Raw genomic sequence first — 14,797 nt, 5'->3', positions numbered from 1 at the left:
GAGTGTCTACAGATAACGCACATTTAAGCTCAAATATATTTAGCCGTGTTTTGCCGTAAGACACCTAGGCTCTGGAGACGCCCTACAGGCCAAAAACAATTAATGTGTCATATGGCAGGAGACTGTTCATTAAATGGCCCATAGTCCTCAATTCTTTATTTCCAAATACTCACACATATCATCATCTTTTCCCCTTGTGTCCACACTGCTGGATGAAGCTTCCCCAATGATCCCCCAGGTACTGCGGTTACAGTCTCACTTCTCCATGCTGCTCCAACATATATTCTGATTTCTCCACCCATCTTATTTTTGGTCGGCGTCTTGGTCTTTTAATCTCTCTTGGAATCCAGTTGAGCACCATCTTTGTCCAACGATGGTCATTTCTTCTTGTGATATGTCCGGCCCACTGCCATTTTAATTTCTTCATCCTTGTGATGATGTCACAGACGTTTGCTTGGTTTTATATTTTTTTATATTTATTATTTATAAAATGTTTTACCAGGAAGTAATACATTGAGAGTTACCGCTCGTTTTCAAGTATGTCCTGGGCATAGAGTTAAGACAAATAATACATGGTTACAAATACAGTTACATAAGTGAACAGGGTATACATTATATACAAGACATTGCATGCACAGTTTGAGATAATATATATTATAGGCGTATGTAACAGTTACAGACCAGATTAAAATGTGAGACAGCTTTAGTTTTGAAAGAATTTAGATTGGTGGTGGCTGAGAGAGATTATATATATATATTTTATATATATATATATATATATATATATATATATATATATATATATATATATATATATATACACACATATACACACACACAGTACACGTTATATCAAAGTCAGAAAGTCAACCATCCACATAAGAACAATATAAATTGTTGCATGATGCATAATCGCAGTGTTGTATGAGGTTGCAGACATTTTCAACTCTCTTATTCTTGGCCTACACAGGAAGGTTTTGCATAATATTGTGACTCTCCCACTGCTTCTGTTACCCATCTTTCCAACTCATTTCTCCCCCTTCTCTGCTTCAGTTGAGTATTGACAAGTGTATAGAACCGGTGCAGCCGCAGGCAAAGCTCCACTTCCCTCACAACTATGGCCCCAAGCAAACGTCTCCTGAGATTGTTAATTGCAAAGACTTACCTTTGAAGACGGCAGAGGACGAGCAGAAGGAAATGACCGCCCCTCCGGATGGGTACAGATACGTGGCAACCGGCTCAGGAGAAACGGTTTCAGGTACCAGACTTGAAAGGGATATTTATTCACAACCTTACAAACCCATATTGGATTTGCAATATAGTCAGCAAATACCGATTGTGAGCGCATTCACATGTTTCAGGTCTGCAACTCTGCCTTTCCCCATTATCTCTCATACAATGTTCTCACTGCAGCCAGGGATTCTGGGTAATGACATGCAAATTAGCACACAGTGTCACCTTTTGTTTTATGTCCATTGTACCAATGGACCCCTATTAGCTTATGCCTGCATATTACACAGAAATGAATGAATCCCTCAATACTAGGAGATACTTTTCTTTATTTGGACTAAGATAATGTAGCCTAGTGCCCCTGGCTATAATATAGCCTTTCCACTGGCCTCAACACTGATAGGAACAGGCAGTGTTGGGGTTAAACTCCTGCACAGGGCCTAGCCTGCAGTTGCAGGCCCCTACGGGATATTTGGTAGCTACAGGGTGTGCTCTGGTGCGGTTTAGCTCACCTGTGGTCTTCCAGGAGGTCTGCGGGCTCCGCTTATTGTAAGTGGGAGCAGCAACAGGGCAGGGATTCTTCTGGTGCAGTGCTTCCATCCTATGAGGGTCCGGGCAGAGACAGGATATGTCCCCACAGGCAGATACTTTGCCCCCAGTAACAGGCTCACACCAGCTGCTGTATAACTGGGTCTTTATTGATGTATTCAGTCATCCTCCTCCACAATCCCTGGAGCAGACCCAAGAGGCTTGAGACCCCAAGAGCCCCTCCTTAGCTCCCTCACATCCTGATGGGGCAAGGGGAAGCCCTCCCACTCCACTGAGGGAGAGAAGACACACACAGCCACAATTTGGTGGAGTGCCAGCTTTTATACCCAGGGAGGGGTTTGTAACCGTGCCCCATAACAGGGCAGGTCCAAGTACTGACAGGCATCACACCATCTGCATGTGACCCAGTCAGTACCCTCCCCAGACATGACACTCCAAACTGCCGGTAGGCCTGCCCCTGGATATGACAACATTGTAGGGGGTGGGAGGTGAACAGGTGCTGCAATAATATATTTTAAAGACACGCTTTTGAGAGCAATGCTGCCTTCCTCAATTTCCCTTAAGTACGAAAAAATCCTTAGAAGTTTCACTTTTTCTACAGTGTAATTGTCTTTGGACATAATGAAGAACTTTTAACTTCAATTTCTTAACCCCTTCAGTGTCGGATGTGGCCAGCAGTGTACGTCTTAAAACATAACGTATGCGCTATAAATGATACACGATGGCGCCTCTTTACCAATGTAAAATGTAAGACAGATGGCAAAAAAGCCGGCATAATTCTGCAGCCATTTGCTCAACACAAATTATAATTCCTGTCATTTTTTTTACACTACATTCCGATCTTTGCCCAACACTGCAGTAACAGCTTCTCGGTTGCATGCAAAAGATCAAAAGGGGGTGGTTTTATTTATGCAGTTTTCAAGATCCTTCCCCAGTGCAACAATTAAGAGCAATCTAGTAAATAAAGGGTTAAGTGACGTCGCACGTTGCCTTGGCCAGGTTGGAACTGGTCCTGCAAAACAACAAACATGTCATGGTTCCTCAGTACACCAGCAGGATAATAGATCATCATTAAATCCAGTATTTATTTATAAAATGTGTTACCAGGAAGTAATACATTGACAGTTACCGCTCGTTTTCACGTATGTCCTGGGCATAGAGTTAAGATGACAAATAATACATAGTTACAAATACAGTTACATAAGTGAACAGGGTATACATTATATACAAGACATTGCATGCACAGTAAGAGATAATATATATTATAGGCGTATGTAACAGTTACAGACCAGATTAAAATGTGAAAGAATTTAGACTGGTGGTGGATGTGAGAGTCTCTGGTAGACTGTTCCAGTTTTGGGGTGAACGGTAAGAGAAGGAGGAGCGGATGGATACTTTGCTGAACCTTGGGACCATGAACAGTCTTTTGGGTCAGATCTCAGGTGATAAATGGACGGACTCCTTTAATCTACTCGCTTTTCTTGTTCAAATCCAGTATATTTTGGATAAATGGGACTTCCCTTTAAGACGAAGGAAGAGAATCTGAGTGGGAAATTCTGTAGGGTGGGCGCAATATAAATGTTTATTGGAGAGGACAGACAGCTTTAGGAGCCTTTAACCTGGCTCTGTGTTTATGTAGGGGTTATTCAAAAAGATACAATGGTACAGTCGGGTGCTACCACATGGAAACTCCCATTTAAGTCAATGGTAAAGTTCCTATGTAGCACCTCCATGAATAATCCCCTATGTCTGCACCTCGGTTCTAGATCAGAGCAAGCCCACGCTCGTTCCTGAGGAAGAGAACGTGGAAAAGATGTCTAGTTATAACCACATTCCTAAAATGCGCTATTCCGTGGGATATGATCGTCAGGCAGCTGAGCTCTGTGTGTCTTTCTTAGAAGGTAAGTTCCCCAATACTTGTAGCAAAGAAGAGGAGAGACCCACTAATAATCCTAAAACAAGCATGACTGGTTCACTATTATTTCAGTTGGGGGTTTTACCTGGAAAGACAACGGGGTCATATACCAAAGTCTCCCAGCTGCAAAACGTGAGCGATATTGGTATAAGACAAAAGCAACAGATTCTATTGCAGTCTATAGAATTCTTTTTGCCACTTTTGCAGTCAGGAATCTTTGATAAATTACTCAAGACTGTTTAACACTGGATCAACACGTGCAAAAAAACAGTTACTTTCTGTGGGATTTTGGTCAATCTGCTGCAATTTTTTTTTTAAACATTGTTTACAGCGTGTATTTAAGGTGTTAAAGCTGTAGACACAGCAATATCCTACATGTGTGTATTTTTTTTATTATAAAATCAGTTCGGTACTATGAGAAAATACTTGTAGCATTTTTTTAAAACAACTCTGAAATTACATTTTTAATGTATTATAATGTAACAAGCATTTTTTGTTTCTATAGCAACCATTTACAAAGTCACATCCCCTTCCTCTTCTCAAACAGGCTCTGGCACACCTTTTTTTTTTTTTTTTTTTTTTTTAGCCCCGCCCTCTCTCTAGCAGTGCACCAATTGTATCCAGTGACTGCCTGGTCACATGATCTTCCCCACAGAACTTTGCATCTTTGCTCCTCTTTTGGTGCACTGATATATAGTGAACCCCCCAGCCGAAACTTCGCCGATTGTTCACAGGAGAACGTATCGATCAGCAACTTAGCTAATTACTTATCATTGTGTGGATTGTATTGATGCGCATATTAAAAGGGGGGGGGGAGGGGGAAAATCAATTGAAAAAAAACAAAAACGACCGCTTGAACTGCTGCCTTAAATAATGTACACTGCAGCTCTTCACCACTGACGTTTGATTCTGTTTCTTTTTTTTACCCTCTAGCTGTGGCCTCCTCACTTCCAGGGGATCAGGACTCTGGCAGTCACTGCTACGTCCTGGGTACCCTCACCACCAGCCGCGGGCAAACAGAGGCTCAAACAGCGCTGGTAAAGAGGGCCCCGCACACCGTGTGGGAGGAAGCTCTGCTGTTTCCACTGCAGGAGGAGGAGAGATCAGAGGCCACACTAACGCTTACCCTGCGGCACTGTGACCGCTTCTCCAGGCACCAGGTAGCCGGGGAAATCACCCCGAGTCTGGCGAACATTGGCGTTCCCTTTGGTACAGCACGGTGGGTGGATCTCAGGGCTCCAGAGAAGGTGGGTTCCACAATAATGAGAATAATGGGTTGTGCGCTTCCTGTCTTCTCCTTCACTATGGTGTCTCGTATCAAGCAGGATATTCATCCACAACCCATCAGCAGTAAAGCTATGCTGCCGCTCATTACAGGTGCGCCGACGAGTATTCTAAAACTTGTCTTAAACTTGCCTTGGAAAATCTGGGGCTATCACCAACAAGATCCAGGTACATGGTGGGTACATGCTGGGTACATGCTGGGTACATTTCAGTAACATTTCTGCAGAGACTAAAGGCCCATCGGATTAACACAGCAGGGATCCCTGCCAGTCCCATTCAGTTTGAATGGGACTGCCAGTGACCCCCGCTGTTAATCCGATGGGCCATTAGTCTGTCTGCAGAAATGTCACTGAAATGTTGCAGCATGTACAGTACCCAGCACGTACCTGGATCTTGTTGGTGATAGCCCCAGAATTGCTTTAGAATACTCGTCGGCACTACAATATATTCTTCATTGGGGATTATTTATTATGGTCCAATATGCGTTAACGCAACTAAACGGGCAATAACCCGCATTCCCCGTAACATACCTTCTCTATAAAGCAGTTACACAAAGCAGCGATTAGAATAGGATACAATCTCATTCTTCACCTGTCATTTCTCCCTTTATCCGACAGCTAAAAACTTGTCGGATCAATACTCGCCTACTTATATATTTTTACATGAGGGGACCTGAACCTTAACCAAGAGAATTATAATATGTTCTTGTATAGCGCTGCTAGTTTTACAGAGACATTTTGCAGGCACAGGTCCCTGCCCCGTGGAACTTACAATCTATGTTTTGGTGCCTGAGGCACAGGGAGATAAAGTGACTTGCCCAAGGTCACAAGGAGCCGACACCGGGAATTGAACCAGGTTCCCCTGCTTTATACTCAGTGCCATACAGGTGTAGAAAGCTGTATTGCTCTCTCTTATGTGAGATGTTCGGATCTTATACTATATTAGTGAAAGCACTGTATGTTTGCCTGCCTGCCTGGATGTCCGGTGTCCCTAGGGGAAATCTCATTGGTCCCTTGGCCCGCCCGCCCCCGCACACCTCTCATTGGCCTGAGGCAGAGTGACGGGCCAAAGGACACACAGGGACACACACACACACAGGGACACACACACACAGGGACACACACACACACACAGAGGGACACACACACACACACACACACACACACAGGGGGACACACACACACACACAGACACACACACACACACACACACAGTGACAGACAGACACACACACACACACACACACACACACACACACACACACACACAGTGACAGACACGACAGACACAACACACACACAGACACACAGACACACACACACACAGTGACAGACACACACACACACACACACACACACACACACACACACACAGTGACAGACACACACACACACACACACACAGTGACAGACACACACACAGTGACACACACACACACAGTGACACACACACACACACACACACACACACTGTTACATACATTAGCGGGGCTCACAGTGTTAGCAGCACCCGCGCGCACCTCCTCCTCTCCCTGTGTCTCCCGCGCTTTCACCCCGACCCCCCCCCTCCCCCGGCGCCGCTACAGTCAGCGGGACACACACAATATTATTACCCCTTCAGCGCCCCCCCCACCCAGTGTCAGCGGCCGTGCGAGACCCCCCCTCTATATCTCCCACCTCTCCCCCCCCCACACATATACATGCCCCCCCCTCCCCGGCGCTACAACTCACCCCTCCCCAGCGGGGGAACAGCCAGTGGCCAGGCAGGCTGCCTCGCGGCGCCGAGTGCCCAAGATGGCGGCGCCCGGGACACAGCGGGGGAGCGGCCACAACACGCTGCCTCCCGCCTCAGATCCACGTGGGACTTGCCGGATGGGTGAGTGAGCGGCCTTCACCTCCCCTCCACCCCCCCTTCACCTCCCCTCCACCCCCCCCCTCCCCTCCAGTGTCAGTGTCTCCCCGATACCCCCCCCCCCGGCGCCGCTACAGTCAGCGGGGGAGCGAGCGAGCGCCCGGGACACAGCGGGGGAGCGGCCACAACACGCTGCCTCCCGCCTCAGATCCACGTGGGACTTGCCGGATGGGTGAGTGAGCGGCCTTCACCTCCCCTCCACCCCCCCTTCACCTCCCCTCCACCCCCCCCTCCCCTCCAGTGTCAGTGTCTCCCCGATACCCCCCCCCCCCGGCGCCGCTACAGTCAGCGGGGGAGCGAGCGAGCGCCCGGGACACAGCGGGGGAGCGGCCACAACACGCTGCCTCCCGCCTCAGATCCACGTGGGACCTGCCGGACGGGTGAGTGAGCGGCCTTCACCTCCCCTCCACCCCCCCTTCACCTCCCCTCCACCCCCCCCTCCCCTCCAGTGTCAGTGTCTCCCCGATACCCCCCCCCCCCGGCGCCGCTACAGTCAGCGGGGGAGCGAGCGAGCGCCCGGGACACAGCGGGAGAGCGGCCACAACACGCTGCCTCCCGCCTCAGATCCACGTGGGACCTGCCGGACGGGTGAGTGAGCGGCCTTCACCTCCCCTCACCCACCCTCACCCCCCATCACCTCCCCTCACCCCCCATCACCTCCCCTCACCCCCTTTCACCTCCCCTCACTCCACTTCTCCCTTCCACCCCCCTTCACCTCCCCATTTACCTCACCCCCCCTTCACCTCCCCTCCACCCCCCCCCTTCACCTCCCTTCCACCCCCCCCTTCACCTCCCTTCCACCCTCCCCCCCCCTTCACCTCCCTTCCACTCCCCCCCTTCACCCCCCCCCTCCACCCTCTCACCTGCACCTCCCCTCCACCCCCCCTTCACCTCCCCTCCACCCCCCCTTCACCTCCCCTCCACCCCCCCTTCCCACCGCCTCCCCCCCCCTTCCCACTGCCTCCCCCCCTTCCCACCGCCTCCCCCCCCTTCCCACCGCCTCCACCCCCCCTTCCCACCACCTCCCCTCCACCTTCCCACCGCCTCCCCCCCCTTCCCACCGCCTCCACCCCCCCTTCCCACCACCTCCCCTCCACCTTCCCACCGCCTCCCCCCCCTACCCACCGCCCCCCCCCCTTCCCACCACCTCCCCCCTTCCCACCACCTCCCCCCTTCTCCCCCTTCCCACCACCTCCCCCCTTCTCCCCCTTTCCACCACCTCCCCCCCGCTCCCCTTCCCCCCCCCGCTCCCCTTCCCCCCCTCCGCTCCCCTTCCCCCCCCCTCCGCTCCCCTTTCCACCCCCCCTCCGCTCCCCTTTCCACCCCCCCCTCCGCTCCCCTTTCCACCCCCCCCCTCCGCTCCTCTTCCCCCCCCTCCACCTCTTTTTCCCCTTTCCCCTCCCACCCCCTCCCACACTTCCACCCCCTCCTCTAACCCTTCCCCCCTCCTCTAACCCTTCCCCCCCTCCTCTAACCCTTCCCCCCCTCCTCTAACCCTTCCCCCCCCTCTAACCCTTCCCCCCCCCTCCTCTAACCCTTCCCCCCCCCTCCTCTAACCCTTCCCCCCCCCTCCTCTAACCCTTCCCCCCCCCTCCTCTAACCCTTCCCCCCCCCTCCTCTAACCCTTCCCCCCCCCTCCTCTAACCCTTCCCCCCCCTCCTCTAACCCTTCCCCCCCCCTCCTCTAACCCTTCCCCCCCCCTCCTCTAACCCTTCCCCCCCCCCTCCTCTAACCCTTGCCCCCCTCCTCCACCCCTTGCCCCCCTCCTCCACCCCCTCCTCCCCTTCCCGCCCGCCCTTCGCCTTCATGCCCGCCTTACCGCCTCCCCACCCCCGCCTCTGCCTTTCACCCGCCCTTACTTCGGCCGCCTCTGCCTTTCACCCACCGCCTCACAGCCGCTGCACGCACTCAACAGACACCCGCCACACTCGACACATACCTGCCGCCACACACACCTGCTGCCTCCCGCCCCTACGCACCGACATCACTGACCCACCGCCTCACACCCTAGCAGGACCCCCACTCACAGACAGCACTCACAACCCACGCGCCAGCCGCCGCCTCACACCCTTGCAGGACCCCCACTCACAGACAGCACTCACAACCCACGCACCACCCCGCCGCCTCACACCCTAGCAGGACCCCCACTCGCACACAGCACTCACAACCCACGCGCCACCCGCCGCCTCACACCCTAGCAGGACACACGACTCAGATTTTTACATCACTTATGGCACCAAAATATACATTGTACTGTGGTGTGGTTACAATAAACCATTTTTATACAACATCGTATTACATTTTCTTCCATCTTTCTTTTCAACATTATTATCCAACCTTTACAACAAACAGTCACCTATTGTTCCACGATTTATAAATAATACTACCTATTACGCATTTACATCCCGGGCAACGCCGGGTCTCTCAGCTAGTAGGTGATAATATTCTGCACTAACATTGCTATTAAATCCTATGGAAACTGTGATTTTCTGAGTTATACTGGGATATGATGTGTTATCTGGGGAAAGTATATCAGGTCTGCACACAAGCCTCCCCCACCTCTCAAATATTCTCTAGTGACTTATTCTGAAGAGAATAAGAGAAAAGCAGTCCAACGGAGAGAGAGCTAGAGGGGGGGGGGACGGAGAGAGGTGGAAGGAGGGGGACGGGGAGAGGTGGAAGTGGGGGGGGGAGAGAGGTGGAAGGGGTGGGAGTGGCGAGAGGTTTTTTATTTTTCTTGCACAAATGTTTTTGTTGTCATTTTTGGAAGGGGGGAGGGAGTGAATGGAGAGACACAGACACACATACAGCCCCGATCCAGCCAATGACACGCCCCCTCCCTTCATAAAACCGCCTCCCGCTCCCAAATTTTTGCAGGTCAGCAGAACGCTTGTGCTCTAAGAGTTGGTGACGTCACCGCTCTCAAGCATGAGTGCGATCAGCGCCAGCGGGGACTCAGTCATAGCCATGTTCATTTTAATAACAATAAGAGTGGAGTCAGGTAAACAGAAAAGTATCAAGTTATTGCTAGAGGTGAGGATACATTATACGACATAGGCCAACAGCTTCCAAGACGTCAGCTTGGAGGAGAAGGCCACCCTGAGCGGTGAACAAATAAAACATACTTTTATTAGAAAAGGATCAACGTTTCGGTCCCAAAATGGACCTCTCTCATTACTAGCAGCAGATAGAATAAAATGTTCAGAATATTATCTGGCAAGCTGAGAATCGGACGTTGCCATTCCAGGCTCTTGCACACTCATCGAGAGATGGCATGATCAATCACCACCACTCCCTGGTGGGGAGAAAAGGCGGCAGAACGCATCGTTACAGTGGCTGCATGTCCCAGTTTAGGACTTAGAAGCTGCAAGCTGAGCAGAGATGTCTATTTGCGTCATAAGACCCTGGAGAGAGAGCCCGATGTAGATAATGCCTGCATCTCTTTTAAAGAGGAGGGAGAGGGGGGGGGGGGGGGAGAGGGGAGCTATTTATAGTTCTGTTCACAAGCTGCCTTTGTGAGGTTATTATTAATCTCCCGGTTTTAATATTCTGCTGGTGTTATAGATTTGATGATGCAGTATGAAGATATTCATAGCATGCTACAAACACAAGCAAAGCCCCTTTCTTACATACAGTATATAAACAAAATGAATACATAAATACACAGGGGGAAAAAAAGATACATCCAGCACGTTAGGTCAGTGCTGAGAGACCCTCACCGATTGCACTTATTTGTATCTCTGCAAAATTTCATCTTGAACACGAAAATCAGAATTTCCTTCACAATGTGAAGAAGCTTTCAAAAGCAATGTGTCATACCGAAATCACGTTACGTTGCCGGAGTTACTACTGCCTTATCCACTAAGGAGCATTAGGTTCCTGGGGCATCCATAAAGGATTGCAATTTTCAAGTCATTTGAAAATTGTACCAAATACAGAAAATTAACAATGCACCTGATCTCAAACGCGCTATTAGAGGGGGTCGGGATCCTTACAATGCATCTGATCTCAGACGCGGAATAAGAGAGGGTCGGGGTTTCTTACAATGCATCTGATCTCAGACATGTTATTAGAGAGGGTTGGGGTTCCTTACAATGCATCTGATCTCAGACGCGCTATTAGAGAGGGTTGGGGTTCCTTACAATGCATCTGATCTCAGACGCGCTATCAGAGAGGGTTGGGGTTCCTTACAATGCATCTGATCTCAGACACGCTATTATAGAGGGTCGGGGTTCCTTACAATGTATCTGATCTCAGACGCGCTATTAGAGAGGGTCGGGGTTCCTTACAAAGCATCTGATCTCAGACGCGCTATTAGAGAGGGTTGGGGTTCCTAAAATGCATCTGATCTCAGACGCGCTATTAGAGAGGGTTGGGGTTCCTAAAATGCATCTGATCTCAGACGCGCTATTAGAGAGGGTTGGAGTTCCTTACAATACATCTGATCTCAGGTGTGCTATTAGAGGGGATTGGAGTTCCTTACAATGCTTCTGATCTCAGGCATGCTATAGAGAGGGTTGGGGTTCCTTACAATGTATCTGATCTCAGATGCGCTATTAGAGAGGGTTGGGGTTCTTTACAATGCATCTGATCTCAGACGCGCTATTAGACAGGTTCGGGCTTCCCCAGAATTTCACTATAGAATTATAGATTCCTTAACCAAAAAAAGGTTGAATACCACGGCACTAAGCTTATGATAAGTCAAAACAATGTGATGGGGGAGGGTGGTAAGAGTTAACCCCTTACCTGCTTCAGCAGCTAATACGGCATTACCTGGCCTCTTTGGTAGGTAAGGGGGGAAATTAATGAAGTTTGTGAAGTATTTACCCCTTTGCAGTGCTTTGTGGTCAGTTACTCATGGGGGTGCCAATGACCAGCTGACCACGTGGGATATTAGGGGGCTACTATTTTACAAAGTAGATACAAGGTAATTGAATTAACATGTATCTGCTAGTGTACATATGTACTTGGTAATACGTCTGAATATCACTTTTAATTAGGACTTATTTGACATAAGTTATCCCCCTGCATTAATCTTCACATTTGTATGTCAGTTTCATTACTTATTGAATCCCCGCTCCCCCTAGGTCTGCAATGTATTGTATGGGGGGGAGAGAGGGGAGAGGGGGGGGGGAGACAGAAGGGTAAAGAGAGAAGGGGAGAGAGATGGAAGTGCCACAATTATAAGGATTTAGGACTGGAGCTAATGGGGTCTCATTTTTTGCCCATAGGATCCAGACTCTCCTGGTGAGGTTCTCCTCTCCCTGAGCTATCTCCCAGCTGCTAATCGTCTCATTGTCGTTCTCATCAAAGCCAGGAATATACATTCCGTCCGGTGGCATGACCTCCTGGGGAAAGGTGCGTGGTATACACAGTAGCACAAGTTACGAACACACACCCAAGAAGAGGGTTAATTATAGGCGGCTGGGAAATATTCTGGGGACGGAGGAAACAATGGAATTTGGGTGGGACTTCAAGGAGGATAGAAAAGGTTCTTATGAAACAAATACAGTAGTGTGAGGTGAATTAATAATGGGATAATGACCTTTATCTAGGATAAGTATCTTACTATTCCCTGTCTGCAAAGGCAAGACCTAGACATTTATTTGCTATCATGGAGTGGCATGCACGCGATGAGCGGCTTAATGATAGGCTTTAGTGTGATCATTGGGGTGTTGTGCTGACTGAACACATTCCCCTTAATAACTGACATCGGTCTCTTTGCACCTAATTATTAAAACATTTATGCTATGTATATCTTTATTTATATAGTGCTGACAGAGTGCTCAGCGCTTTACAAAGACAATACAGTGCAGGGAATATAATAATACAATAAGCGCAGCAAAGTCAGACAATAGGAAAGGAAATCCCTGCCCCAAGAGCTTACAATCTAAGCGCTATGTTGGGAGTCTTACAGAGACAGCAGGTGAGGGAATAAGTGCAGTAGATGGCAGTGCTTGACCACAATGGTTGGTAGGAGTGACTGAGTGTGGGAGAGTAGCCATGAGTCCAGGCTATTGGGATGCTTATTTTAAGAGAGGTGGGTTATAAGGTTGGTCAGTATTAAATTAGATCAGCTAACACCATTAAGAGGGAAGGATGGGGTGCCATTGAGGCGTGGGCGAGAGCAGGTGTACATGGCTGGGTCCAGGATTAGGACAGATCTCCCCAGCAGCAAGGAGGAGTAAAACAGAATGGAAGTATTTACCAATAGAAAAAAGGGGGCATTGTATTTCTATGAATACAATGTAGTTATACAAGTTATTCTCGTACTGCTGAGGGTCATCACACCTTGGCCTTTAGACCTTTGTTGCTTGTTACCTGTATCACTTCCTGGTAGTACTGTATGTCTTTTGCTTTCGTCCCTTGTAGACCTCTCTGTAAAAGTCACTCTCATTCACCAGTCACAGAAGCTGAAGAAGAAGCAGACCAAGCGTGCAAAGCATAAGATCAACCCTGTGTGGAATGAGATGATCATGTTTGAGGTGCCCCCAGAGCTGCTGGGTGAACTCAGTGTGCAGTTGGAGATGCTTTGCCAGGATCCTAACGGGGGACCAAACCGTGTCCTCCTGGGCACTTGCTGCCTGGGCCTAGAATGGACTAGTACAGAAAAGAGTCATTGGCAGGAAATGATGAATAACCCCAGAAGGCAAATAGCTATGTGGCACCATTTGCACCCATAATTGAACTGCCTTAGCAAAGATACAGTATCCACATGCAAATGGTAGCCAAACCAGCTAACTGTACCTGTATCTCTTCCGTTGCTAAATGTGTCAGCTTTATTTACATTGGACCTCACCACACAGTTCTACCCAGAACTCACACCAGGCAGCAGGCATGTGACACAACCGTGTGAATATAGAGTACATCTTATCTAGGAGGCAACCTACAGTATACTAATTAGTGGGTCAATAGGTCAGCTTTCAAGCACTCCCAAAACCTGCATGTGCCCTTCAACCAGTATAGTGAGTCAAAATGCTCCACCTGGATCTACAAAGTAGCTATAAAACTGTCACTGTACATTCCTGTTACAGTAAGGTTCATTCAAACTTTTGTTGGCATTGTAAATAAAATCCCTGTGGTCCACCCCCCCAGGGCCACACACTGCAGTTATAAATATATATATACACATACTTTCATACATACACACACCCACGCCACTGATCTGTAAGGTAATGTTATATGGACCGTCTGCAGCACAGATGGACTGCATGCTGTTATCTCAGTAACTTGTGTGCCAGGAATTAGAGCTGCTATGTGTGTGTTCTGCACCCTTTCCCTGCCAGGCTGAGCAGCAAAGTGTTACCTTCTCAAAATGTCGCAGGCCCCCAGTGGCGCTACGAGGGTAAGGGGGGGCAGACGTACAGTAGATGCACAGAAAGGAGCACCCCCGGTAAAAGCTCATTGTATACTGCCATGGGTGCCCGCGAAACCTGGAGTGTCCAGAGATCATTTAGTGCACAGACCAAGGTTGCAGCACTCTCAGGGACTTGGAGCAAAATCAAGTTTATTCCAAGATCAACGGTACGGTCCTAACGTCTGGGCCTTTCTCAAGATACACGCAGCAAACAGTGATACTATGAAATACCCTCCGGGCTACCCGGAACCGTGAAGCTATGATATATAACAGCCTACAGGGGCAGCCAACTCCAATCCTCAAGGCCCAATAACAGGTCAGGTTTCATGATGTAATTACGCGTTGTTATATGATGTTTCGGCGCCATTTGCTGTCGGTCACCATGGTGACGCTAGATGAGGTGGCCCACTCTGGAAAAGGTAAGCCCCTCTCACCAACAAACGCACCTCTCTGCCGGTTCGGGGGCCCCGTGCTTCCTCTCCCTCTTCTCCTTCCTCCAGTTGGCGCCGGGAACCCACTTCTGCCCAACCGGAATGGGGAGCTAGAGAGGG

General features: G+C 49.3%; 1 protein-coding gene across 1 annotated transcript in view; it reads left to right on the top strand.

Moving 5' to 3' along the window:
* Window positions 1-14,797, top strand: part of SYT13 (synaptotagmin 13) — a 24,228-nt gene extending 9,431 nt beyond the window's left edge. The window contains exons 2-6 of the mRNA XM_075567256.1: window positions 1,054-1,258; window positions 3,546-3,680; window positions 4,628-4,941; window positions 12,121-12,247; window positions 13,262-14,797. Of these exons, the coding sequence (XP_075423371.1) occupies window positions 1,054-1,258; window positions 3,546-3,680; window positions 4,628-4,941; window positions 12,121-12,247; window positions 13,262-13,572 (1,092 nt within the window). The 3' untranslated portion in view covers window positions 13,573-14,797. The remainder of the gene's footprint in view (window positions 1-1,053; window positions 1,259-3,545; window positions 3,681-4,627; window positions 4,942-12,120; window positions 12,248-13,261) is intronic.

The sequence above is a fragment of the Ascaphus truei genome, chromosome 12 (genome assembly GCF_040206685.1).
Source record: "Ascaphus truei isolate aAscTru1 chromosome 12, aAscTru1.hap1, whole genome shotgun sequence".
Taxonomy (NCBI): domain Eukaryota; kingdom Metazoa; phylum Chordata; class Amphibia; order Anura; family Ascaphidae; genus Ascaphus; species Ascaphus truei.
The sequence above is the reverse complement of the archived record's forward strand: the minus strand, read 5'-3'. Positions and strand labels throughout refer to the sequence as shown.